Source organism: Halictus rubicundus, unplaced genomic scaffold (genome assembly GCF_050948215.1).
Source record: "Halictus rubicundus isolate RS-2024b unplaced genomic scaffold, iyHalRubi1_principal scaffold0083, whole genome shotgun sequence".
Classification (NCBI taxonomy): domain Eukaryota; kingdom Metazoa; phylum Arthropoda; class Insecta; order Hymenoptera; family Halictidae; genus Halictus; species Halictus rubicundus.
The window spans coordinates 396,828-422,981 of NW_027488624.1; the positions used below are offsets into that span (position 1 = coordinate 396,828).

At 37.0% G+C, this 26,154-nt stretch overlaps 2 protein-coding genes and 1 long non-coding RNA gene across 3 annotated transcripts in view; 2 read left to right on the forward strand and 1 right to left on the reverse strand.

The window, feature by feature from the left end:
- LOC143363646 (uncharacterized) overlaps positions 1-26,154 on the reverse strand; it is a 381,899-nt gene that overhangs the window by 143,280 nt on the left and 212,465 nt on the right. The window lies entirely within an intron of this gene.
- The window catches only part of LOC143363642 (uncharacterized), a 255,622-nt gene that overhangs the window by 50,140 nt on the left and 179,328 nt on the right, over positions 1-26,154 (forward strand). The window lies entirely within an intron of this gene.
- The window catches only part of LOC143363641 (potassium channel subfamily K member 6-like), a 157,155-nt gene continuing 145,569 nt past the window's right edge, over positions 14,569-26,154 (forward strand). Inside the window, exon 1 of the mRNA XM_076804201.1 lies at positions 14,569-14,980. Within this exon, the coding sequence (XP_076660316.1) occupies positions 14,621-14,980 (360 nt within the window). The 5' untranslated portion in view covers positions 14,569-14,620. The remainder of the gene's footprint in view (positions 14,981-26,154) is intronic.

Consider the following 26,154-nt stretch of genomic DNA (forward strand, 5'->3'; position numbering starts at 1 on the left):
TTTTCAAAACTCGTATTTTCCGTTTGCATGGCTGGATTTGCTTTTTCCTTGCTGACCACAATACAGTGAAGAAGTGCTTTTATTCTTTATTACTTCGCAGCCTTATTATGCTTTGTGGAGTACTATAATTATTATTTCTCTTGTAGTCGTTGCTCTTGCCTGTGGCATTCTCTTTTCTCCTACAGTTTTATACTGTTGGCCTTTGTACATTATTATACTATTATATTCTACATTTGACAGTACAGACGATAATGAGTCTCGTTTATTAGCCATCTTGTTACTTTTTGTAATTACACTATGTCATACTAAAACGTAACAAAATAATTGGAGAAAGATTATAAATTTCTCTCAAACTACAAACTGTTTTTCTATCCTAATAATTAATGAGCGATTATCTTCTGATTGTTCGATTCAAAATTTCCTGTAACAGATAAATCGAGTGTACCAATACATTTTTTTCTATTTGTACAACACTTTTTAATGGCAAACTATTAACGTTTCTACAGCAGCATATTATTCCTACATAGAGTAAAGTACTTAAACATCTACATAAATTGTATTATTATGCTACTGGTTGAACATGCATAACACCAGAAAAAAAACTAAGTTCATCAATACTGTTCTGATCCACTGTGTAATACAGGGTATTCGAATACAGGTGCGAGAAAATTTAAGAGCTGGTTCTCCATGACAATATAATGTATGCCGATATTCGGCTACATCTTTTAGTTATTAACAATTGAAATGCAGCCAAAAATGCAGCAACCCGACCAACACAGGTGTCCGTGGTGTACGTCATAGAGGCGCGCGACAGTCACGTATCGAATAACAAATACATGCCTAAATTGGTTCCCATTTGAGACCCCAGCGAGATGAAAATGTTTTAAGGATTTAGAAATTAATCGTTGAACGACATTGAACCTGTCTACTCTTTAAAATCCACAAGGGCATGTCTAATATCAGCCCTATGGAATTATCGACTAGAAGGGATCAATGCCTTTTCAATGTACTTTCAAGCTCACATAAGTAATTCACTCGTGATCACTATAAAATGGTTTGTATATAACCATTATGTCCATAAATATTTAATGAAATCCTCGCAAGTGCAAGTATTCATAAAAATGTACATATTAATAACTGAATTATTGAACGGAGTTAATAACTGAAAAATGTGGCCGAAATTGAAAGTTTTTAATCTTCATTTTCGCTTTATATTGTCATGAAGAACCACCCCTTACATTTTCTCCCACCTGTAGTTGAACACCCTGTATATTCGTACCACATATATGTATTGTAATTTCACCACTTTCGCTTTAGCAAAGCGCATGTCTCGTAAAACTTTTATCGGCCAATATTTGTTCAACGTGATCAGTAATAACTATTGACAAGAATGATAACCACGCATTATATCGTATCTCCATAAAACCACCGCTACCCGAACACCGCTTTGATGAGCTATAAAGTTCGGTATCATTGGTTCTTTGATTGTTTACAATAAAAGATACAGAGAGGAACAATCAGTCTTTTACATGAGGATGTAGGCGAGCCCGTAAACGGGCCGTAAAGCGAAAAAGGAGAGGGGTTGGAAATCGGAACGGAAGTGGGAGAGGTCAGATCCATGCCGGGCCATCGCTGGAACCGATTTATAGTCGTGAACGTGCTTCAGTAGTTTGTTCGAAAGGGTGTTCGTTTCTTCGCCGATAAAAAGGAGGACCGAGCGCAACGATCGATCAGCTCCGACGATAAATTAGCATTGAATTAGTATCGGACCCGCTCAAATTCATTGGCCTATTTTGGCCGTGCGGATCGGCTGTACCGTTCGATAGTTGTACTGTCGATGCTATAAAGATTTCGATGGATGTACGCGTTCAATTTTGTTGTTCAAATACACACGTAGCCGCGTGTTGTGGAGCTTTTGGCTTGAACTCGTTCGGATTCCGCCGTATAGGATTGAAGTCGGAGAACGATAAATCCTTCGAAGCATTATTCTTCGAATATCTGACTGGCAAAAGCGATCGAAGGCGAACGGTGAAAGAGCTCTTTCGTCGTTGGTATCGAATTCTGAAAGGTTCACCGCCTTTCACCATCGTCCAATCACAAACGAACCATCGAAATGTAATTGTGCTACATTGACTGGATAGATCTTTGTCGGCGGTGGGCAAGATATGAGAGGTATTTCGGGAATTAAACTATTTAATTTTACGGTTTTCGTAGTACGTACTACGTCCCGTTTCAATTAGGTCGCAGCGGTTACGAGTTTACCAGCGCCATTACATGAAATCTCTTTGATAACAACTAATTTGATGCTGTGAGAAATTTTCAAAAAGACAAAATGTTTCTTCTTTAGTTGCAGCAAATAGGAGCCAAATTTTAGCGAGGTGAAAACAATACATGGATCATATTATTTCATATTCTATATTAAATTCTTCTAATCTTCCTACTGTTTCAAATGTCATGTACTCTTGATCATAAATACATAAAATCCAGTCTAATGATGACTAAAAAGGCCAGAAATATGTTTTAACAAGCGTAATTGTAGTTCAAGTAATCACACTATATAGACACATACAACTAGGGAAATATTATAATAATGTGCACAGTGTAAAAGCTATGTATAACATGCTCGAAATTAACATTTTGAATGTTGTTACTTACAAATATTAACCTCTATTTTATAAAAAAAAAAACTAAACTGTTGTGTTGTATCATTAAATTCGATTACCTTCAGGATCTTATTTCATTTATTAACAAAGTACAACATTACAATTAATTCTAAAATTGTTGACTACAGGTGGCTTCTAATCATAGCTACTATAAGTCATTAAAATTAGAACATTTTATACTTGCAACCGAACATATTTACGTTACAACTCAATAATTTAAAAGTAACTACGACTTCCGATCTGTGGCGGCCTTGACGCTGCCTTGAACATGGTTTAAAATATATGTACTTGTGTTGAGGAAACTTACTACGGAGTCCTTCAGTTATTTTACCCAGTTTCCCACAGATCAAATCCAAATACAGTATTAATCAATATACAAATATCAATATACAAATCAATATACAAATGCAATATTCACATAAATATAAAAATAGAGCGTATAAAGTATTCGCGTCAACACCTTTTCAAACTTTAACAACTATTTACAACTATTGAGAAGTACATAAAAATATAATTGGTTATATGGATATGTATAGTAGAGGGGGGGGGGTGAAAACTCTATTTTTGCTAATATCTTGAGAACTAGAAGATCTAGGACAATGGTTTTTTTTTAATTTGTATGTTTTAGATCGAGGAATGTAGTTAATTCAGGGGATATTTTCGCTCCCTAGATATGGATCATTGCAGATAAAAAAAAGTACGTGTCCAATATTTTTCAACAAACTATATCCTGTATAAATTTCATTAAAATCGGTGTTGTTACACTTGGGTAATGTCCCTTGTCAGTACCGAAGTAACCCCTTTTTTCTTTCCTCTCCGATCCAAATTCCATAGGGCGCTACGATTACAACTTCGTCAATATTCATGCCTCAGCCCTTTGCTCCCCCTATCAGATAACGCTCTTAATCAATTCTTATCAGTCCCGCTCTTGACGTAACGACCCCGATCTACAATATTGATGGCTTAACCCTTTACTTCACCTATTCGATAAGGTTCTTAATCAATCCTTGTTAAGTTCGCGTTTGGCACTACCACTTCGGACTTCCAATATCTATGCGTCTGGGCCTTATCTTCCAATCTCCTTCCTGTTACTTTCCCCCAAAACATCCCTACTCCTATCCTCTTTCCTAAAAAGGGATCTTTCTCAAGATCAAGTGATCAGTGTTCGTTCCGTTTCGGACTTGTACGAATCAATTGCGGCATTAACTGTATCGAATTCTGCAGCTCACAAGAATTTTGAATACGATGCTGGACGAGATAATAAGAAGACTGCGGATCTTTATGCATAATAAAAATCGTCTACCTGAATTGCGACAAACCGGAGTGAAATAGGAAGTTGTTTTTTTTTTTAAATGTATTCAGTAGGCTGAAAATAATACAGCAGCATTTTTAAATTCTTCTATTGTCTTTACTATTTTAAATTATGCCTTCTCATTTTTATCATAAATGCATACAGTCCGCAGTCTAATAATAAGACAATGTTTACCTATTTCGTACATTTAAAGGTTGGAAATGTACACCTTGTACACCCTGCATATTGCACATAATCTCTTGATTGAACACAAACATCTTAGATTTTCATTTTGTCAGACAAAAAATTGTAAAAATGAAATGATATCGAACTTTTGTTTGTACATTCCTTAAAAAATTAAAGGATCACCTTTACGATCCCGAGAAATTGAGTCAATTTCAAGTGATCATAAGTCGGGCAAAAATTATTGTATCGATATCGTTAAATAATCATTTGAAAGCTTCAAGTCTCTACTTTCAGATGCTTTTTTCAAATGTTCAGCTAAGTTGCTTTTTAACATGGTTAGAGCGTCATAAAGAAGACTTTGACAGTTACAAAAAATTTTGTTCAAATTCCAGACATAACATGGGGAGAGATAAAAGTTTTTGATACATCGCGTTACCACCATTTGAAAGCGCCTGTTTTCCTGTGTAAAAAACACCTAGTTGTCCAACATAGTGTGATTTTTTTTTGTTCGAGTTTTGCAAAATTGAAGCAAAATTGCCTTTCTAAATTTAGGTGGCTCTAGAAAGCGAAAAAATCATCGTAGAATCTTGTGCAACAAAAGCAACAGAAAGAGATTTCTTTTTCTTGAAGGCACTTCCTTTGTGTTTTCAATGTAATTAACATTGCGATATACTAGGTCTTCGAGCTATCGTAGGTAATGCGTGCTTATATTAGAAATAAAATCTTAATGAGTGACCCATTCACGTGACAATAGGGTAAGGGACCCATTTACCGAGGGGGGGGGGGGTACCAATTACTGTGCCTATATTAATTATACTTATTTTTAGAGCATAATGAATATTAAAAAGGATATATACATATATAGTGTTCAACAGTTCCTGATGAAACACGCCATTTTGCAACTTCGCCAGTTCCCGTCCAATTTTGACAAACCGTAGCACTATTTTACAAGATGTAAATATTTCAGTAAAATTTCAGTTTGTAAAAATTGTGATTGTTACTATTTAAACTTTATTTTGCCCGCCACCGTATAACTTCGTATACGAGGATGTCTGACTAATGGTAAATTATGCCACTACCGAAGGAGCTACTATGAAGAAGTACAACGCGCAGGATGGCCTATAGGCAATACAATTTTTAACACCAGAAATACAGAATCCATTTACTTCATCAATTAGGATTCACGTTAATTTTAATCGGCGAAATCTATATTATTTATATTGTTTTCTATTTATTTTTCACTTTAATCCTCTTAACTTGATCTATATATTATAGCTCCTCCCTGCGATTTCTGGTTGTTCCCCCAAATGAAAAATCGTCTGAAAGGAAAAAGATTTGCTGACGTTGAGGCAAACAAACGAAACGCGACGAGGCATCTATTCGTTATTCCTAAAGATAATTTTAAGAGTGTTTCCATAAGTAGAAGCATCGCTCGAAGAAGATTGCGTCTTTTCAAAGGACAATATTTTGAAGGGAACATCATCAATATTGGCCAGGGGTGAAACTTCTTTCCGCTACAACGTAAGGTCGTTTTCTGACAGATCTCGTGTGTATTTAATATGTTGCATATTATTAAAATAACATGTACGATGGAATTTCTCTGAGGGACGTGCGCTAAACTCGGAATTGAATAGTTCTAATCTTTCGACAGTTCTCTATCATAATTGTTAATATACTGATGTTATTATCGGTCACGTTCGAAACGTAGCCACGCCGGTCCCGGCTCCGCTCGGCCAAGAATTTCAATAACTCAATGTTACGACGGTATTAAAAATACCGTAGGAACGTTTTCAGTTTTCAACTGTGACGTCGAGCTTCTCTCCTATATATCCTCGTACGAGGTACAAAAGCTTCCGCGGAATCTTCGAATTTAAATATCGCTGAACATCTAGCCAGCCACGGCTCCTGAATCACGCTCGGATATGAAGAACTCCGGGGCTTTAAACCAGTTGATCTTGCTATGCATTTATGGATGTCGAAGGCTCGAAGGACGTAGTATATCGTACGGTTTCCGCTTACGACGAATCGACTTTTCGTTCGGTATCCACGCCACGCCGCACAGTGGGACGAAACAGGCGATTCCCTTGACATGGCTTTTTCATCCAGTTATTCCTTAATAAAAATTAAAATGTGGGTCATACTCTATGTATTTTTTCGTGCTGAATCGAATGGTGAAGTCCGTTAGATGATAGGAATGATGCGAAAGAAGCTACAGCGCATTCATAGAACAATAATCTTGGATTTTTTATTTTCACATAAACAATTTAATGGTTACTTAAATATGTACTGAGGAATGAATAGAATTTAGTTTTTGTTTAATTTTTTAATTTTGTTTAATGTTTTGTAGGTGTAAATAAAATCTCTACTTAGCAACTGAAAAACTTCAGAAATGATATAAGTAAAATGAGGTACCTTTAGTTAACTTTCATCTTATTATTGCATGTCGGTTTCTTCTAGCAATTCGGGTTCTCCAATGTATAATCTTGTTCTTCTACCTCATCAAATCTTAGCGAAGCGTCCAAAAAATCTGAAATTATGTCATCTTCTTCGGGGACATCATCAGCAACAAGAAGCAACGTTTGGGTTTCTGGGAATAACTTCTTTGTCATAGAATTTTGAAAAAAACCGCGTGGCCTCAGTGTAGAAATCCTGGGATCAGAGCTGACGAGAAGATTATTCAGGATATCCTCATTTGTTGATTTTCGCGACATTTTTCTGGCTCTAAACTCTCTGCAGTGGCGAAATACTTTATTAAGAGCCTCTTGAGACTCTTCCGAAAATTTTCCGATTGGAAGAATAAAACTTTCGAGTATTTTCTCCCCATGGATCAGCACTTTATGTACAGTTGTTGGCATGTGATACCACCCGTAGTGTTCGACGTAAATCACTGCGGTTTCTCGGGAAAATAATCCAAATTTTTGAGGGCAAACCGGTTTACGTGAAGAAATCGCTTGTAAAATTACTGCAAATCTTCTAATTATCTCTTCATTAAGTCCAGTGATGTTTGCTGTAGTTTTGGGATCGTCAAAAAACATTCGTGCCATGTTACCATCGTTATAAGTTCCAGCACCTTGCTTTACTCGATCAACGTGAAGACCCAGCTTATCTTTAAACTCCTTTTGTATTTTTATTTTTCTTTCTTGCTGTTGCTCCTTGTACAAATCTGTGTTTGCTGACCACTTTTTGAAATCAAGGTTATAAGAAATATGCAGTAGGCACTCGAAAAATCGAATTTTGGCATGCAGAGGAGAAATGCCAAACCTGTAGTGTTCAGCGTTAGGAGTTCTTGCGTCGATTTGTTTTAAATCGTTCATCATTGATGGTGTTGCACCACACACATAGCAACGCATGGATGAACTTGTGTCAGTCAACACATTTATTGTTTTTCCATCAATCATTGTCATATAAAGTTCGTGTTCTATTTTAACTTGATTAATCTGTGTAGGGACTAGCGACGCAATTTCTGATTTCATTCGTTCATGTTCTAGTTGGATTGTTTCTGGAGTTTCTTTACAAAACACGAATTTTACAGGTCTGCAAAAGTGAATCGATGAGGGTCTCAGGTTTTCCCAAACAATGCGTGAATCGTCTGTGTCGATTAACCTGATTGGAACTAGTGTAGTCAAATAGAACGCTGAGTCATCCGCAGTTGTGCCACTGTTCGAAGAATAACTTTGTTTGTAAACACTATGGCTAGTTGACCCGTCACATCCCCATTTTGAAATAAGCTTTAGGCATTTCCCGTTTGTTAGGCTCTTATCCATGGGGGTGATAGATACAATTCTCGAGGCTGTATGGTTCAGAAGAGATTGAAGAGGTATCTTTGCTCCCAACTCAGTTACCTCACGTTCTTCTGGATAACATTCCTTCTTGGCTTTGTTGAGCTGGTAATATGAGGGAAATAATGTTGATCCTGCTTTCAAAGTAGCATCTCTCAAAATGAAGTACTTTGACTTGGACAGGTTGAGAGATGTATTTAGGGCAAGTGTATTTTCACTTGAGAACGAAATGTCAGATTTCTTACCATCCTCGCACATTTTTATTAATTCCTCCGAATCGTCTGAACAGTCAAGCACTTTTTTAACAATTTTTGCCTTAAGACAATGACCTTCTTGCTTCAAATTCATTGTCGCGGCAAAAAGTAATTCCTCCCCTGAATAGCTTGCCCTCAACTCTTCAGTCCTGCGCATTTTTTGCCTCTCAGAGAGTTCACCGAAGGGCTTGAGCGAATTGTTGTTATCAACAGAGGGCTGAAGAAATCCCTCGGGATACTGAAAGACTCTGTTGAGCCAATGTTCATTTCTTGAAAGAAAAAATGCTTTCTTATGACTACATTGCACCCACTTTTTTTTTAAATGTGCACAAAATATTTTTAGTTTATTTTCTAGGAGTATTATGTTACGCCTAGAAACATTCGCAGGAACGGTGATGGTGCGTAAAATTTCCTCTTTTAAAATTACACAATTGTGTGAATCACCAGGATGTTCCAATAAATTATATAAATCACGGTTTGTCGCGAACATGGTGGTGAGCCAGGACCGAGAATTGTTCAATGTAAAAGCGATAAGTGAAACGCGTGCCGCGGTACGTGTAGCTACTGATGATTTTTGGATGATTTTCGAGACAAATGAATTCGGATAGAAATGTTTTTGTTTCCCTACACTGTGACATTGTTGGTAGAAGAAGGCCACTCTGTGTTTTGTTTTCTAATAGTTATATTAATATGGTGACTTATTTATAAAAACTAACAGAAATCATTTGTCCGAATACATTTGTCCGGTACTGTAGATAAATAAACATGCTATCACGTGGTGTACTCATTATCTGTGTTTACCCAAACAGTCACCTCTGCTTCCACTTAAAACATAGCACTTATTCAATACACACGCCTTTGATCGCAGCATTCCGTTCGTTTTATAGTGGATGTCCAGCTCCGTCGATTGGTGTATTAAAAAATATCTCATTGCATTTAAAAAAATGAAGTTGACCTTCATATCTCCTTGACGTCTCCATCTATAAAATTACTGTCATATCTAAAAAATGAATGACATCAGATTACGAGTGCCTCGATATCAATTAAGTTTGGTCTGAAGAATTTTCTTCTATCTTTAAAAGTAAGCTACTTATTCAGGTGACCTGTTTATAGTGCCCACCCTGTATATTGTTTCGTTGTCTTCCTTAGTTATATTATTTCGTTATCTTTGTTGTTAAGTATCTACACAGAACACTACAATTGTATGTAAAACTTGTAACAAGTCATAGAAATATGGAATAAATACCCTCCTTTTATAATTTACAATCTTTATTCGTTCATATGCATGCAATGAAAATCCATAATTCCAACATTTTCCAAAACTATTCGCTGCACACGGATACGGAAAGCTGAGAACTGATACTGATCGAAAAGAGCAGAATTAAGAAATGCATACATAGTCAACAAATACTGCGTTTTGCTGGACTTTGACTCTAGACACCACTTCTTCAAACATGATTTCCGGGAAGAATCGGACGAAGTCGGGTATGATTTTTGCGTATTTCTCTCACTGAATACCAACTGTAAACACTTATAAAGTCTATTTTTCGGAACAAATCGGAACTTTTTTGTAACACGACAAAATGTACGCAAAATGCCCACAACGTTACTAAACGTCAAGTGTTAGACAGTAATACAGCCATTTTTTATTTCATTCATATTTTTCTCAGCTCAAATACACCTCATAAGTAGGAAAAAATTATACAACAACATTGCCAAAAGATGGAAACTATTAGGAACAATTCATTAGAAAGATACGGTTTCATGAAAATTCAAGTCTTGAGCTGTCGATTTCAGATACATATGCCGGAAATATAGCGTTATCACTGACATGTCCTGGAATGTCCCCACGTTTTACTTATTCCAAAAGCCTAGGAAACGATCCTATGAGCTCTCTTACTGGGAACAAGAAGTTTGATTTTTTCGTCCATGTCGGAGATTTTACATAAGTCGTCCCACTGTGCGCCGCCGGCCGTCGTTCCTTCCATTTTCATCCGACCAGGGCCTTCCTCCGCTTCCTTTTGTCCGATTTTCTGGGACCTGTATTAGCGGATTCGAGGATGATCGTCGATTATGGTCTCTCCGGTGGAAGGTTCTTGAGGACCCTGTTCGATGTACGCGAGGGAACAGGAACATCCAGGAACTTCTACGCGATTTCCCAAAGGGCCGTCCACGATAATTCCACGTTCCACGTCCACCCAGAATTCAGCTGTCTTCTTGGGCACATCGGAGTCGTTCTCGTTGGCGTCAGATCTCTGATTCTTCTTGAAATTTGATAGGGCCAGTGAGAGGATAAGAAACGTTCGAGCACACCTATGAAGTTACGATAGACCACCGGTCTGCAGTCTTTCTCCGACCATAATCCTTACCTTTACAGCTTGATCGAATTCCCATTTACGTCAAAGATCTGCAGGCCTAGGCCTGCTCTATATCCAAAAGTTATATTTCTACTTCAAGTAACTGTTGCATATAGAACCTCGGAAGGGTTTATACTTTTGTGCGATTACAGTCAATATTCTATTCTTTTAAAAAAAGAAACATCAATTTTGTAACTCAAACGAAAAATGTATGTAGAGAATGTTATCTTTTAAATTATGTAAAATGTCTTCAGCCTCCCACCTGTGACACATAATCTGTCATAGGAATCATTTACGTAAGAATATTTAATTAAAATGAACTCTTTGACTTTTGAAAAGTCAAAAACTTTTGAACTGTATATTATTTTTAACTAGTGCTCGATATAATCTATACTTCATCGTATCGCCATATCTAGTATTATTTTAAATACAAACATAAATAAGAAAAAAATTAAATATATTAATATTAATTATATAAAATATGAATATTAATTCCTCGAAATTAATAATCAAACGATTTTCAGGTTACGTGATGGTAAACTTGATGTTACTGAAATATAATAGTAATACCGAATTATTGCCACTGATAAGGAGTAAGAATTTAGATTATAAATTGACACTTGTAGAGTTACAACCAAAAAAATTTTACGTCCTGGTTTAAATAATTTATGTGCGTATACTGGACACAACGAGGCAAGCGGTACGTTTGAGTAGAAAGTCATTTCACATACAAAAACATAAAAAATGTAAAATTTGTCCGTAAGTCCCAAGAGATACTATTTATTAATCACAAAAATTTCTCTTTGAATAATACAGAATACTTCCTTTGCCATCTCCCTCTTAAGAATTACAAAATTTTCCTAAATAGTGGATGCAAAACGTAAGTCATAAAATACCTGGATAAGTGGATATAAGTGGATATCGTAAGTGGATATATAACAAAATATTAAATATAAAAGTTGCTTTATAAAGAATAAAGCGATACCAATAATAAAGATTTGCACACACGTTTAATAATGCTCAAATAATCTTTTGTTATTCAGGTTACGTCACTGTATGTCTTACAAACGGGTCAAGAATTTGTATACTTAATATTTGGTTTTAGTTTCATTAATATTATTTTACTTTCGAAAAATGGGTTTTCGCTCTCAATCTTTGGAGGTACTTTCAGACCATGTGACATGAAACTGGACACCTATGAAAAAAAAAAGAACGTGTCGAATATTTTTTGGTGTTCTACTTACGTGCCAAGTTTCGTTATAATCGGCGCACATGTGTTTGGCGATGATCCTCACTTACAAAAGTCGTTGCTAAACGTACAGAAGTTGTGCTGCAATTTGCGCAATTAGGTGTTTCCAAATTCTTTTTCTATTTCTTTCACAGTTTTATTTTGCACTTCAATTTTCAAAAGTTCTATCATATTATTGGAAGTAACGGAAATATTCAAGGTGTACAAGTTGCGTGGACCACTCTATATAAAGGGAGTTCGACCCCGTATATTGTAATGTATATTACAAATAGGTCTCCTCACCTAATTCAGACATCTTTATTTTCTCTTTATTATGACTCATAGATAAAAATGTTGTGTCGAAGGATGCATATTCTGGGGTTATTAGTCAAATATTTTTTTATTCTTGACTTAGAGCACTTCGATAATTATCGGCGCGTACAGCCTCCTAAATAATCGAATGCGGAGAATATTATTTCCTAATATTTCTTAAGTCTTTTGTTCCGTAATCGCCTGTCCCACAAACACATCTCGAACACGGCGGCGTCGATAATGTCTCGCTTTGCAAATTTCACGCCTCGCTGTTTCGAATATCGAAACTACCTTAACATTGGAAGAAGAAGCCTGGCGGGTGAGGGGGGTTGGGTGGGTGGGTGTTTGTAGGATGGGAACGGTGAAACGGTCAGTTCCATTTCCATCGGAGATGGTTCTCGCGCCACATTGAAATATTACCGCAATACCGCGCGGGGCTGGTACTGTAAAGAAAAGTAAACGTGAAATCCAATCGACCAATCCTATTTTCTCGTTTCTGTTTGCAGATTACCTCGATCGAGCGGAAGGAAAACGACGGGGCAGCTCGCGCGTCGCCTCGCTCTGCCTCGCTCTGCCTCGCTCTGCCTCGCTCTGCCTCGCCCCTGTCTCGCGTCGCATCGCGGCTTTGCTGATTTATTCGCCGAGCGTACGGAATGAAAACAGCGTGGCACGGCATGAAAGGCGCAGGCAAATTACTGGATCAAGTCTGACCGTGTTAATCGGCTTTTCGCAGCGAGTTCTCACCTGGAGGTAGAACGAGTCCGCATTAAATTGGGATTGCCAGGTCGACGAACAAAGCGGAAACGAAGGGAAAAACGACGCTGAGAAAGGCGATGGGAGAAACGGAGAAGGTTCGAGCGATGAGCGGAACCACGCAGTCGCGACTTGCATCGGGAATACTTATTCTGGAAATCCGGTTTGTCGGAATGAAGCCTTGAAATTGCCATCCACTTCTTTGCCGGTTGCGTTCTCCGACTGCACCCTTCTACTCCTCTTCTTCTTCTTCTTCTACTTCTTCTTCTTCTTCTTCTTCTTCGTCTTCGTCTTCGCGACTCCAGCTCTCGCGGCGACGACGCTACTCTTAACTCTGCGCGTACCACGAAGGATAGACGGGATAGCAGGAACCGTCGCGGTGGCTTTACATTCATCTGCTACGAAAGAAAGTTTAAGCGACTTATGGAGACACTCTTGAAATTCACTCCGCGCTGTTCCTTAAGTTTCTATTTTCCTGCCAACAGAGGGAAAGAGACCTTGTACTAGAAGTGCTGGTTGTCGCGGTGATGCGACTTTCCCTGCTATCGCCGCGTCGAATTTGATTGATCGATACGCGTGCATCCACGGCAAGGAAACTTTCAGCCAACGGTTTCGGACTAGAATTGCACGGGGACACGTTCGACGATATAATAGCTATACGCTCGATCAAGGAACGTCGCTGTAAAATATAAATCTCCTCCGTCGGAACGAATCCGCCCGATCGGAGAGATGCGATCGCCGATGCGCCTCGTTCGAACTTACCGGGGGACATTATGCCCGGCGTAATGGTGGATTCTTTAATAAAACTCAACATTACTCTGCCGCGGACGTACATAAACATTTCTTAAACGTATGCGTCCCTTAGCGGGGTAATATTCTAGGTAAGAGAGGACCGGTGTCCATAGAGACTCTCCGCCTCGCCCTGAAGAGAAACTAATATCCTAGCAAATATCTCAAACATCGATTTTATCTATAGAATTCTGGAACGCGTTCCACGGAGGACGGCATGGCAGTCCCCTAGAAAAATGACGGGAGCGCCCGCCCCGCTCGCGATCGAACCTCCGATCCTGGGAAATCCTCTCGCGATCCCGGACCCGTTGAACGACCATTTTCTACGAGGATAATAAAAATCGACAGTGACTGCGATCGAGGTGTCGATACCCTGACAACGGCCCTCTGTCTTCGCGCGGCGAAATTTCCGTCGAAAATGTTAGACCGTTCCGGCGCGTTCGACATTCCTGTGTAAACCGTTCGTAATTTGTCACGGCTGGCCTCGTCCAATGGAGTGTTTCGAACCGAGACTTGCCTGCACTGGAAAATCTGATAACTCGGCAGATCATGCGAACGGGTCCCGACCGGCGCGAATAGACTCGCGCAGATCTCGACGATGGTCACGAAGAAAACTGTTGAGGAAAGAACTGTCCGCCGCCGACGTTGACGTACCGACACGATTAATATTCGCCACCGGGAGCTGAGTGAACAATGAATAATAGTGGAACGGGGGCGGGAACTGGAGAAGGTGCTTAGGAACATTTCAGCTTGGGAAAGTTCGATTTCCGGTAGCGTGCCGTCTGATTAACGCGAGGCTAGCCGTAGAGGAGGGCTGCGAACAGGTTAGAGATCCACGCTTGTCTGCGTATTTTTCTTCTTTTTGGGCCTTTTTGTCGATAACCGGCCGATATCAGCGAGGTGAGCCGAGAAATGCGAACGACAGACCGCGCTGAGATACCAATCAAGTTTGACAAATGTGAGTTAGAGGACAGAACCAGGTGATACGACAGGACGGGAAAAAAGAGGATGGAGAAGGACAACGCGAGACATTACAGGGCTTACGAGGGCTTCAAGCCCGCGAATAATGGCAATACGTCGTCCTTGAAGAGATCCACGTCGGACCGCTCGAAAACACATCCATCGAGACAAGTGAAGTGTCTCTGCTTCGGCGGAGTGCCGGACAAGGCTAGCCAGCACTCCTTCCTGAAAGGTTTTATTATAAACCTAGGGATATGTGCCCTCCTCGTGGGTTACGCTCTGCTAGGTAGCTTTATCTTCCTTGCCATTGAAAGCGGTGCCGAGGTTGGGATACAACAAAGGACACTTGCTACCACAATAGCGGGGGGACAACCTACCAGACGAAACTCAACAGCTTGGCTGACACAGGTGAGTGGTACACCTGCTGGTTCTTACTCCGAAATTTTCTTTTCCCATTTCCTTCTGTGTCACCGGTTGGTGTAAAGGGTCATCAAATAAGAGCTGTATAAGGTGTCGATGTATCGAATCGTTGCATGTATCCCTCAAAACGGTACAATTTTACTTATTACATTATAAATGTTACATACTATCGTATTTTAATACCATATTTTAAATATGGAAATAAAAAATTATTCAGTTCCTAACAACATCTAAAATAAAATACAACGTAATCATGTAAAATACTTTTCTGATCTATATTTGTAATAAAAACAATTGCAGCAGATTATTAATAATTAAATAATTCAAAATATTATTGTCGATGTTATGAAAAATTATTGTGCCTTTAGCGTAAAAATAATTACGTTGAATTGTAACTTTATTTTATTTACAGATCCATGAACTGAAAATTTTCTCAATTTTATGTTAAATGAAATTGGTCGCTTTTTGTTGCATTCGCAGCGTATATTTGTTGTAACTTGTTGCAAATGAGTGTTTATATTTCGCTTAATAATTATAAATTTTATCTGAACGTACTTCATAAATTTTTGACAGCTTTCCTGTAAAAAATAATATTGCAGCAGAGATTTTGAATCACGGGTTTCCTGCAAATACACCACGTCTAAATACCGAATTTTTAAAACGAAATATAGCATTACGTGTTAATTGAAAGAATGGAACTGAAGAGTTGATATTTAAAAAAAAATATTAATTAATTGATGATTGCTTTTGTTCCTTTGCTAAATATAAAATATCCTACTATTCTCCAATGCATGGAAATTATAGAACGGTATGAAGTAGTATGACAACGTATTAAACTTTTCTATATTATACTTTTTAATATTGTGAATAAATAATACGTATTCCTCCAAAATTTGCACAAAATTTGTTCTATGCTTAATTTTTTCGTCCTCATTTTATGAAAAACCAATGGATTATTTCGTAACAGTTTTATATATTTGTAATAGGTTATCTCTATTCTTCTTTTAGGTTAGAATGAGGCTCAATTGCGTTTCTCTGTAGAACAAAAGAGAAACAACATTTAAAGCTCCTATTCCAATTTCTATTTCTCCTCTTTTAGTTTTTAATTTTTACTGTGCTTCCACTGTGATTCTCACGTTCTCCTTTTATTCTTCTCTCGCTCCCTCTCACGTCGGTAACACAGATTCCAATCGTAAGAGAAGCGACGACACTTTCATACTTGTGTCGCGGTTTTCTTTACATCTCCCCCCCTTGAAGAAGAACAAATACGCGTGACGTTCAAAGTAGTTGTTCAGATCTAATCTAACACCGGAGTTAGTTTCGTAATGTGAAAGAGGTTCGATTCCGATTTCTTGTGCCCAGTGTCGATTTCGTAGATTGAATTTGAGATCTTCTTTAGTATTTTATATGGTCCGACTCTCAATTCGTCCAGTTTCTTCCTATTCAGTCGATTTCCATTTTCCACGTAGACTCGGTCTCCCACTCTTAACTGTAATTCTTTTCGGTACAGATCAAAATTCCTTTTATTGTAGTTGTGAGACTTAATCGTGTTTCTCAAAGCTAGTTTTCTGTCTCTTTTTAGGTCGTCATCTGCACATTTTGATTTTAGTTCTTCTGGTAGAATATTTACATTTTCACCTTCCAGTAGGTATTTTGGCGCGAATTTTGTGATTGTGTGATCCGTCTTGTTATACGTTTCTACACACCTTTGTGCAATGGTTGTCCATGCAATTTTCCTCTTACTTTCGTTTATCTTGCATCGTATTTTATTAATTAAAGTTTGATTTAACCTTTCATTTAGGCCATTTGAAAATGGTGCATCAACAGCAGTGAAGACTATTTTGGTGTTCTTCTCTTTCAGAAATTCCTTAAATTCTTTCGAATTTATGCCCGGATATTGATCTGTTAATATCATGTTGATGTTGTAACTCTGTGTCACCATCTCGGTTAGTTTTATAAAGTCCTTCGAATTTTGGTTTCTTGATGTTAAGATGTAGGCGTATCTCGTGAAGTGGTCCACCAAAAGATGCAAGTATTTCTTTGTTGACCGCGATCCGCCAAAACCTCCAATCGTGTCAATGGATACAATTTCAAAAGGATATTTCGCTGGTCCCAAGTATGACATTAAACCATATTTAGATTTTCTTCTTGATTTGTTTTTAATACAAGTCTCGCAATTATCGCAGATTTTTTTTATATTTACTATGAGGTTTTTCGCTGTATAGAACGGTGTTATTTTATTCATCATTTGGGTCCTTCCAATGTGACAGTACGTCTTGTGTACCTTTTCTATTAGGTTTTTACTTAACTCTTCCGATAAAATGATTTTCTCTCTTTTTTTCGTTTTTTTATAGTAGATTTCATTTTTCTTTGTCAGTTTATCTTTTCTTTGTTCATTTAGGTTTTTTTGTTGGTCGTTTTTTATATCCACTAGATCAATTAAATTAACCACTTTCAAGAAGTCTTCTGCATTCTCATAGGGTTCCAGAACCGGGTTTCTGCTTAGGCTGTCCGCTTCTTGATTTGATGTCCCTGGGTTATATTTTATTTTTAAATCATATTGTGACAAGTAGTATGTCAGATCCCCTAGTTCTTCATCCGTCCTGGCCTTCATGTTCATGTGTTCCAAGGGTTTGTGATCAGAGTATATCGTAAATTCTTTCCCCATTAACCAGTGTTGCCAGTACTTGACGGCTTCTTTTATCGCCAAACATTCCAGGTATATTGCTTTCCTTTTCTTTTGGGCCTCAGTTAATTTTTTTGAGAAGTAAGCCACTGGCTTACCATTTCCATTTTCATCGTTTTGTTTTAGCACAGCTCCCACCCCTTTAATGCTCGCATCTGTGTAGATGTCAATTGGGGCTTCCGGGTCGAAAATTTTCAAAACCGGTTCTGAACACATCAGTACCTTTATTTTGTCAAACGCTTCTTGACAGTCTTCTGACCAGTTGAATGGTATTTCCTTCCTCAGTAGGTTGTGAAGCGGGTCTAGAATTATCGCACTGTGTGGTATAAATTTATGGTGAAAATTTACTTTTCCCAGAAATTGACGTATGTTTTTTCTCGTTTTCGGAACTGGAAAATCCTTGACAGCCGTTAGATAATCCTTCAGAGGTTTTATGGAATTATTCTCTATTCTGTGACCTAGGTAATTCGCATGATTCTTTGCGAAGGTGCATTTTGCGAATTTCAGTCTAAATCCTTCAGTTGATATTGCCTCCAATAGTATCGACAAATGTTTGATGTGTTCTTCAAAAGTTTTTGAAAAAACTATGATGTCATCTATGAAATTTACCGCAAATCCAGAGAGCTTCTGTCTCCTTATAATGCTGCTTAATATTCTCTGAAAAATTGCTGGGGCCGTTTTTAGTCCAAATGGGAGGCAAGTCCATTGGTAGTGGCCCTCCTGTGTAGCAAATGCAGTTTTTTCTCTGTCCTGGATCTTTAGAGGGATTGACCAAAATGCCGAATTGATGTCTAACGTTGTAAAGTATTTGCTATTTATTGTTTTTCCCATCAGATCTTCGATCAGTGGGAACGGTTGTGATTGGGGAACAATGATTTTGTTCAAGTCTCTAAAATCTATACATAATCTTGATCTTTTGCCCTCTTCCTTTTTATATGCCAGGGTAACCGGAGCGGCAAACGGACTGCATGATTCTTCGATCAAATCTTTCTGCAACAGCTTTGTTATTTGGTTTTCTATTTCTTTCCTATCTTCCATCGTGCATCTATATGGGCGTTTGTAACAGTATTTATCAACCATGAGATCAATATGAGCTTCATAGTCTTTTACCCTACCGATGTCGTACTTGTCTTTTGCGAATACTGATTTGTATTTGTCTATCAGTTTTTCAATTTCTAGTTGTTGTTGTGAACTTAGGTGATTTATTGAAATTTCAAATTCCTCAGGATTTATGTGCTTATTGAAATTTACTTCATGTTTATTCGCGGCTTTGTTTTCTGGTTCTTTACCTAGTACATCAGGAATTTTTACCTTTTCTCTTTCTATATCTTCCTTTTTGCTTGAAACACCTTTGTTTATTTTCTTGTTGTAGACTTGCATGATCCTTAGATCTTCATCTTGGGTTAACCTGAATTTCTTGATGCAGTCCAGACCGATTAGAAAATCGTAATTAAAATTTTTATTATCTACAACGAAGACATCCATGTTTTTTTCAATATCGTAGATTTTTATTTTTAGTGTTACCATACCTTCTGTTTTCTTTACACCATTAATAGTTTTCAAATTTACCGTTTGTATTGTATCTGGATTTTTTTGTTTCATCTTCAGCAATTTTGCATTAATTAGTGACACGTTCGAGCCTGAGTCATAAACTCCAGAAACTACAAGTGTGTCATTCAGTAGTAACTTGATTTTTATTAATGGTGTTATTTCTAGTTTTTTGGGTCTTTTCCATTTAATTCTATTTCCAACTCTGAGTTATTGACATTTTTTATTTGTTCCGTTCTTTTACTTCTTCCATTTTTTTCCCTAAACCAGCAAGTTGATTCCGGGTGGTAACGCTTTCCTTTTTTTTCATTTTCACAGATTTGACATGGTTTCTTTTCTTCAACTTTTTCGAATTTCCTATCGGGATACCTTCCTTTTCTTTCCATTCTCGTTTTATCCACCAGATGTTCTAGTTTGCCAATTTCGTTGTAGAGATCTTCTATTCCTTGTAGAGTTTCTCTGTCTATTTTATCGGATACGTAGTTTGGTAAGCCGACCGCTATAAGGTCTATTAGTGTTTCGGTGTCGATTGATTTTCTTATCTCTAGCAACAGTTTTTCTTTCTTCAGAGCGTAGTCCAGCAAAGCGCCCGCTTGATATTTAAAGGCATGAGCGTATCTAATCGGAGACCATCCCTTATTGGCGAAGGTGTCGCGAAAGCTACTTTTCCACTTGCTCCATTCTGATTCCACCGTGAGTTTTAAAATCATACAGCTGTACCAATCCGCACCCGCTTTCTCCAGGAAAAATTTTAGAATTTCAATTATTTTCCTGTCCTGGACTACCATGCATCGTTCGCACTCTTTTTCAAATTCCTGTACCCATTGATGGGCGTTCGAATTTTTCCCATCAAATTTATCGATCATGAAGTCTTTTGCTATTTTCGCCAAGTTCTGCACTTCGGATTTTTGTTGTTTTTCTTCGAGCACTTTTTCCAACAATTTTTTTATTGTTTCATCTGTGGTACTTTGTGTAGTCTCGACTGCTTGTCCCGTGGTTTCCTCTAAATAATAATCTCCAAATTGTAGATTTTCGTCCTCGTCTAAGTATACTTTACTTAATCCTTCTGTTAGAGTAATCCAGACTTTTCTATATTGGTTTCTCTTTGTTAGTGTCTTTTTTACCTTGGCGAATGCCTGTGACGTTGTTAGCTCCTTGTGTAGATTCGTCGGCTGGTATTCATCTGGTATATCGAAGGTGCGACCGTCTTTTGTGCCTATTGAGTTTAGGCATATTATTGTTGACTTTCCGTCTGCCGCTCCTCGCATCTTGAAATCAAACCGTAGTTTGTCCATCTCTTGAAATAATTGCAGAAATGTTGTTTTGTAATAGGTTATCTCTATTCTTCTTTTAGGTTAGAATGAGGCTCAATTGCGTTTCTCTGTAGAACAAAAGAGAAACAACATTTAAAGCTCCTATTCCAATTTCTATTTCTCCTCTTTTAGTTTTTAATTTTTACTGTGCTTCCACTGTGATTCTCACGTTCTCCTTTTATTCTTCTCTCGCTCCCTCTCACGTCGGTAACACAGATTCCAATCGTAAGAGAAGCGACGACACTTTCATACTTGTGTCGCGGTTTTCTTTACATATTTTTTATGTAGGATACGCTACGATTTAGTAAAATCTTATAACCAGAAAGTCTGGATGAACATAGTTTTCCTATCTAATAAATCAGTAATTACTGTAAATCTAAATCTACTTCGTCGTACTATCAACTTTCAATTAGAATTTTTCAATTGTCCAATTGCTATAGTTTGGTCGAAGAATCCTGCCACTAATATGATTTGTAAATAAGCTTTTTTATTCAATACCACTCGTTAGTAACTGGTAAGATTAATCAAATGAAATACAACTGAAAGAAAACAATTTTTGGGTGCATTTTCAGTAATTAATTAGAAAGAAATATACGTCCATATAAAAAAAGTGTATGCAAGTAATAGTTTGGGTATACAATTGTTAACACTGAAATAAAAACGAGAAGATTGTGTACGTGAATGCACACACATAGTTCGGTTATTAATTGCATACACAGAAGTAATCCAATCATAGGGAAGAATATTTCGCTCGCAATTTGCAATAATGTCTATTAACGTTTTCCACAAACGCATGAATACCAGAAATGTACATTTGCTGCGCAATTAATTCGCTTTAAATTCCCTATATTTGCAGTAACAAATGCGATGTTTCTATAATCTTATTTTCATTTCAATGAGGGGTCAAAATGAAAATGAAGCAAACATGTCAACATCAGAGTAATCCAATTTCAATTGCTGGCATAAACAACTAATTTGGTTTGCATTGTTTGGCGTGCGCGCGTGTATACGTATTCTTTGAACTGGAGCAATTATTTCGGAATATAAAATTATTCAATGGGGAAACGTTTCATTAAATAGAAACGAGGTAACACGCAATAATTCCCAAAAAGACCATTTGCGAAGAAAAGTTAGAATATAAATACAGTTTAAAACTATTAAATTAGTGCGTTTTATCAAACTGAAAATATTTACTTTTTATTGAATTGAACAATGGAACAGTGATCGGAGGAATAAGGGAAATTCGAGAAATTGGGTGCAGAAACAAATTTTAAAGCTGCAGTTTCTAGTCAAATTTTTGCCCATCACATTGTTATATTACCGTTATTATATTGTTATTTCCGATAAGATCGGATAAGATCGCAAATATTTGTGTTCCTTACGTCGAAGAAAGAACGATAATCGCAAAAGTCAGATGTTGCTAAAGTATGAAAATTAACCCTTATGTCAAGAACCAAAATGTATGATGATGTTCAATGGTGTTGCATTTGAAAGTTTCAACGAATACGCCCCAAATATAAGTTAATCTGTGTTCACTCAACAACATAAAAACCTGTAATAGTCTTACTATTGGTAAACAAAAACATTAAAAAAGTTTTAAAAAGAATCTGAAAGTAATTTCCCGGGTACCCAGTTATTGGCGTAAGGGTTAAATAAAATATAATCGAAATCAAAGAAATTTTCAGCAAAACATAATCTTTTTGCCAATTGCGTATCGCCTTCATTTCATTATTACGTTTTCACTCGCATCGACATAAATGGATCTCGATTTATCATACTATATTTATTATTACTCCTTTTTTCTATCTTCAGTGATCTCCCATTGAAGTCGAAGACAATCGAATTATCTGCGCATTTTCCCGTTAAAGTTCGTTTCAACGAAGTTTTATCGATCTAGCGTCCCATTCACTTTCTTCCTCCCTTAAGGGGGCTGGCAGGCATTTGGCCTTGACGGGCACGCTATATTACGCTGTGCCTTTTTTCTAGTCATTTTACGTCTTAAGTAAGTAAGTAATCAATTAAAAATGCATACCACCGTGTTTGTATATGTCTTTGCTACGTCTGTCCAGAGCCTTTTTTTCGATACGAACACTAAACCTCTCGAAATTAAGAGAATCTCTCTGCAATATACGTATATGAACTTGCAAGGGTCAAAATCTTAACAAATTGACGCTTCAATATTGCAATGAGCAGTTTAAAAGTGGTCACTTGTGTTTCCTAAAAGTCCAATCTACGTCTGTCCAGAGCCCAAATTGCGAATTTCTACCTCATCGTGGAGTAATTTGTAATATTCGGCAGAAAACTCGCTTTCTGAAGCAAGTATGACGTCACAAGTTGGCTGCCGCAGAGAGATTCTCTCCATTTCGAGAGATGTAGTGTTCGTATCGAAAAAAAAGGCTCTGGACAGACGTAGCAAAGACATGTACAAACACGGTGGTATGCATTTTTAATTGATTACTTACTTATTTAAGACGTAAAATGTCTAGAACAAAATGCACAGCGTAACATAGCGTGCCAGTCAAGGCCAAATGCCTGCCGGCCCCCTTAAAGTCAAACCCGTCCTGCAGGGACCCGTATGCTGCAAAAATATATCCACTTTCACGATGTTATTCACTGTCACTAGTCTTAAATTTCGTGGCACTCCTTTAAACTTTTATGCCCTACGTTAGAGACACAAGTTTAAGCCGAATTGACAACACATACAGTGACGAGCAAAAGTGTAAACACACTTCGTTGGTTTTACATAAAACGTGATAATACAACCTATTTTTCAATTGAATGATAAGGCTTAGGTAATAATAATTATATGGTTAATGTGATAAACAAAATATAACAGTTTATGTTAGACAATATTAACAATACATATAATATTTTACAAAAATAAGGATTTGAAGCAATGTTTACAGTTTTGCACGTTTCATCAGAAACAGTCAAGATAGTACACAAATGCTAGGGAAATGAAATTGTCGACAAACACTGATAGCCAACTATAGTAAGACACGTTTAGACTGGTGTTTACACAGTTTTTCTCCTATTTGAAAGTTAGTTGACACGCCTAAGTCAAGATGAAAGCACTTAGTGCAGATAAAAGAAACAGTATCATTGCATTTTGCGATACAAGTTTTTCACTAAGGCAAATTGCAGTGAAATGTGGTGTAAGTCATACGATGGTTGCAAGAATAAAGAAAACCTATGGTAGTGTGTCAACTTCTTCAAGAAAGGGTAGGCCACAACTTGTTTCTGACAGAGCTGCACGTGAAATTGCGCATCGTTTTCTCCTAACAAATTATGATTAACAACGAAGTTCTAATCACAAAGAATATATATCTAAGCCACAAGCTATAAGCATTTAGAAAAGTAAATAAACAGCTTTACCAGAGAACAAAACACAATAGGCTTTGCTGTTACCTCAAATAGTTTATAAACCAACTAGGTTCCAAGTTGATATACATATGTTTATGGGTTCATTTGTATGAAAATAAAGGAACAATGTGTAAGTTATTAAAAATTTAAAAGAGAATATATAGTTTTAATAATATATTTTTGAGATATAAAATATATGAAATCAAATCCTAAGATTATTAGATGTAAATATGAAAAAATAACACGCCTTCTACTTTTAAATACAAAACTCGTACTGAAATTCCTATAGCTGAACTGCAGATGTTCATGCAAAATAACAGTCTTCTTCATTAATTGTAAGAAGCAGGAGTGAAATAAAGGTGTTTCTTATTTTACTAATTATAATAAATTGAAAATAATGTAGGATTATACCCTTCTTTTTTATGTATTCACTACTCTGTATTTTATTTACGTTTCTGCTATAAATGCATAAAATCCGCAGTCTATCTATGTATAACTTCACAACAATGTTCGTACTTCTCAACTTTTTATTCTTATTATTTCAAATTTTGATTCTGCTTCTTATACACCGATTTGAAATTGGTCACGTAATTTCCAGACACTGAAATAATTCTTTGCTGGACAATTGAAGTGCTCAGGGCAATAAACGGTCAGCTCGATTTCGACGTGACTGCCCACTTAGATCAATCGTTCGGAGTAACAAATAGTCTGAGCGACTGTAAACATTCGGGGCAACAAACAGTTCCAAACATCTCATGATATGACCGTTTGTTGCACCGAATTATCGAAAGAATTTGTTCTTTTACCATCACGTCGAAATCGAGCTAACCATTTGTTGCCCTGAGATCTTCAATTGCTGATATATAAACTATCTGTTAGGATTAGGGATCAAGAATGCACAGTGATGAGAACACTTGTGTGTTAGAAAAACCTTTAATTAGATATAACTTTGTCTCTCGCAGAGTAGTGGGAGGACGCGACGAAAACGCGGGAAGACCGCTCGACGCGGCAGTTATACCAACTCAAACGCAATGCGATGGTTGCATTCGGTGATTGGTGCTGACGTCGTACCAACACAATCATAATTTGACAAAACAAAAATTGATCAACGATCCACCTGAAATCATATTAAAGCGTTATCGAAGGCTGTACTTTCAGAACTCTTCGTTAGTTTGTGGCTTTAATATTTGTACATCATGTAGCAGGGAGGGGAATTATAGTCTTTTCGTCAAAAAGTTTGCGAATTCAAACGACACTATGGAGATGGAAAAATTTTTGTCATGCCTGAACCCAAGAACTGAAGCTTCTCTTTTAAAATGATCCCTCAATTACTGTATGACGTTTTCAACCGTTCTATTGAGCTTTCAAAAATATATGTACATACAGGGTGTTAAAAAAACCATTCAATATTTATTTGGTATATAGAACACATTGTGCTGAGTAAAAAAGCCTTAGGAAACATAGGTCGAAAGGTCAACACAAGGAAGAAAGTAACAAGGAAGTTACAAGGAAGTAAGTAAGCTGATCATAATGCTAGCAAACAAAAATATTCATGTCTCAGAAACGGTTCACCCTTTGACCTATGTTTACTAAGGCTTTTTTACTCAGCACAGTGTGTTCTATACCCTATAAATATAGTCCCACTTTGTACAATACTTTTTTTCGCAGAATTTCATAATTTATCCGAATTTGAGAAAAAATATTAGACATTTCATTCAAAAAATTGAAGGTGATTCTCATATCTCGATAAAAAAGCAAAGTAATAAAATCAGATTAGAACACTGTATGTCCCTCAAAAAACCATGCAACTTTTGTTCGCAACATTTTTTCGTACAACAAATAACTTACGAGTTATTTGAGATCGTCACGTTACGAGACTCACCCTGTATAAACGCATATGCAATATCTGCCGCAATGTTCTTTAAAACAACACTGCGGTGTTCGCAGTCTAAAATGAAATATAGAAGGCATTTTTGCAGCCAGCTCTAATGCTTTTTTTGCATTTCTTCCTCTTTATACTTTTATATCGTTCTTTATTTTCACAAGTATAATTGAGTTTCTACCTGTACCTCTACAGTGTGCATTGCACCCAAGTGGAGATTAAAATTCAATGGTCATGAACAGTTCTTATTTTTGTTAGAAATTTAATTCTTCAAGACGTACTGCTCTCAAAATTTTACCTATAGTAAAATGCTCTACATTTTCGAAAATTGTGGCAGTCGTTTTATGTCGTAGAATAAAATTTTGTTCAT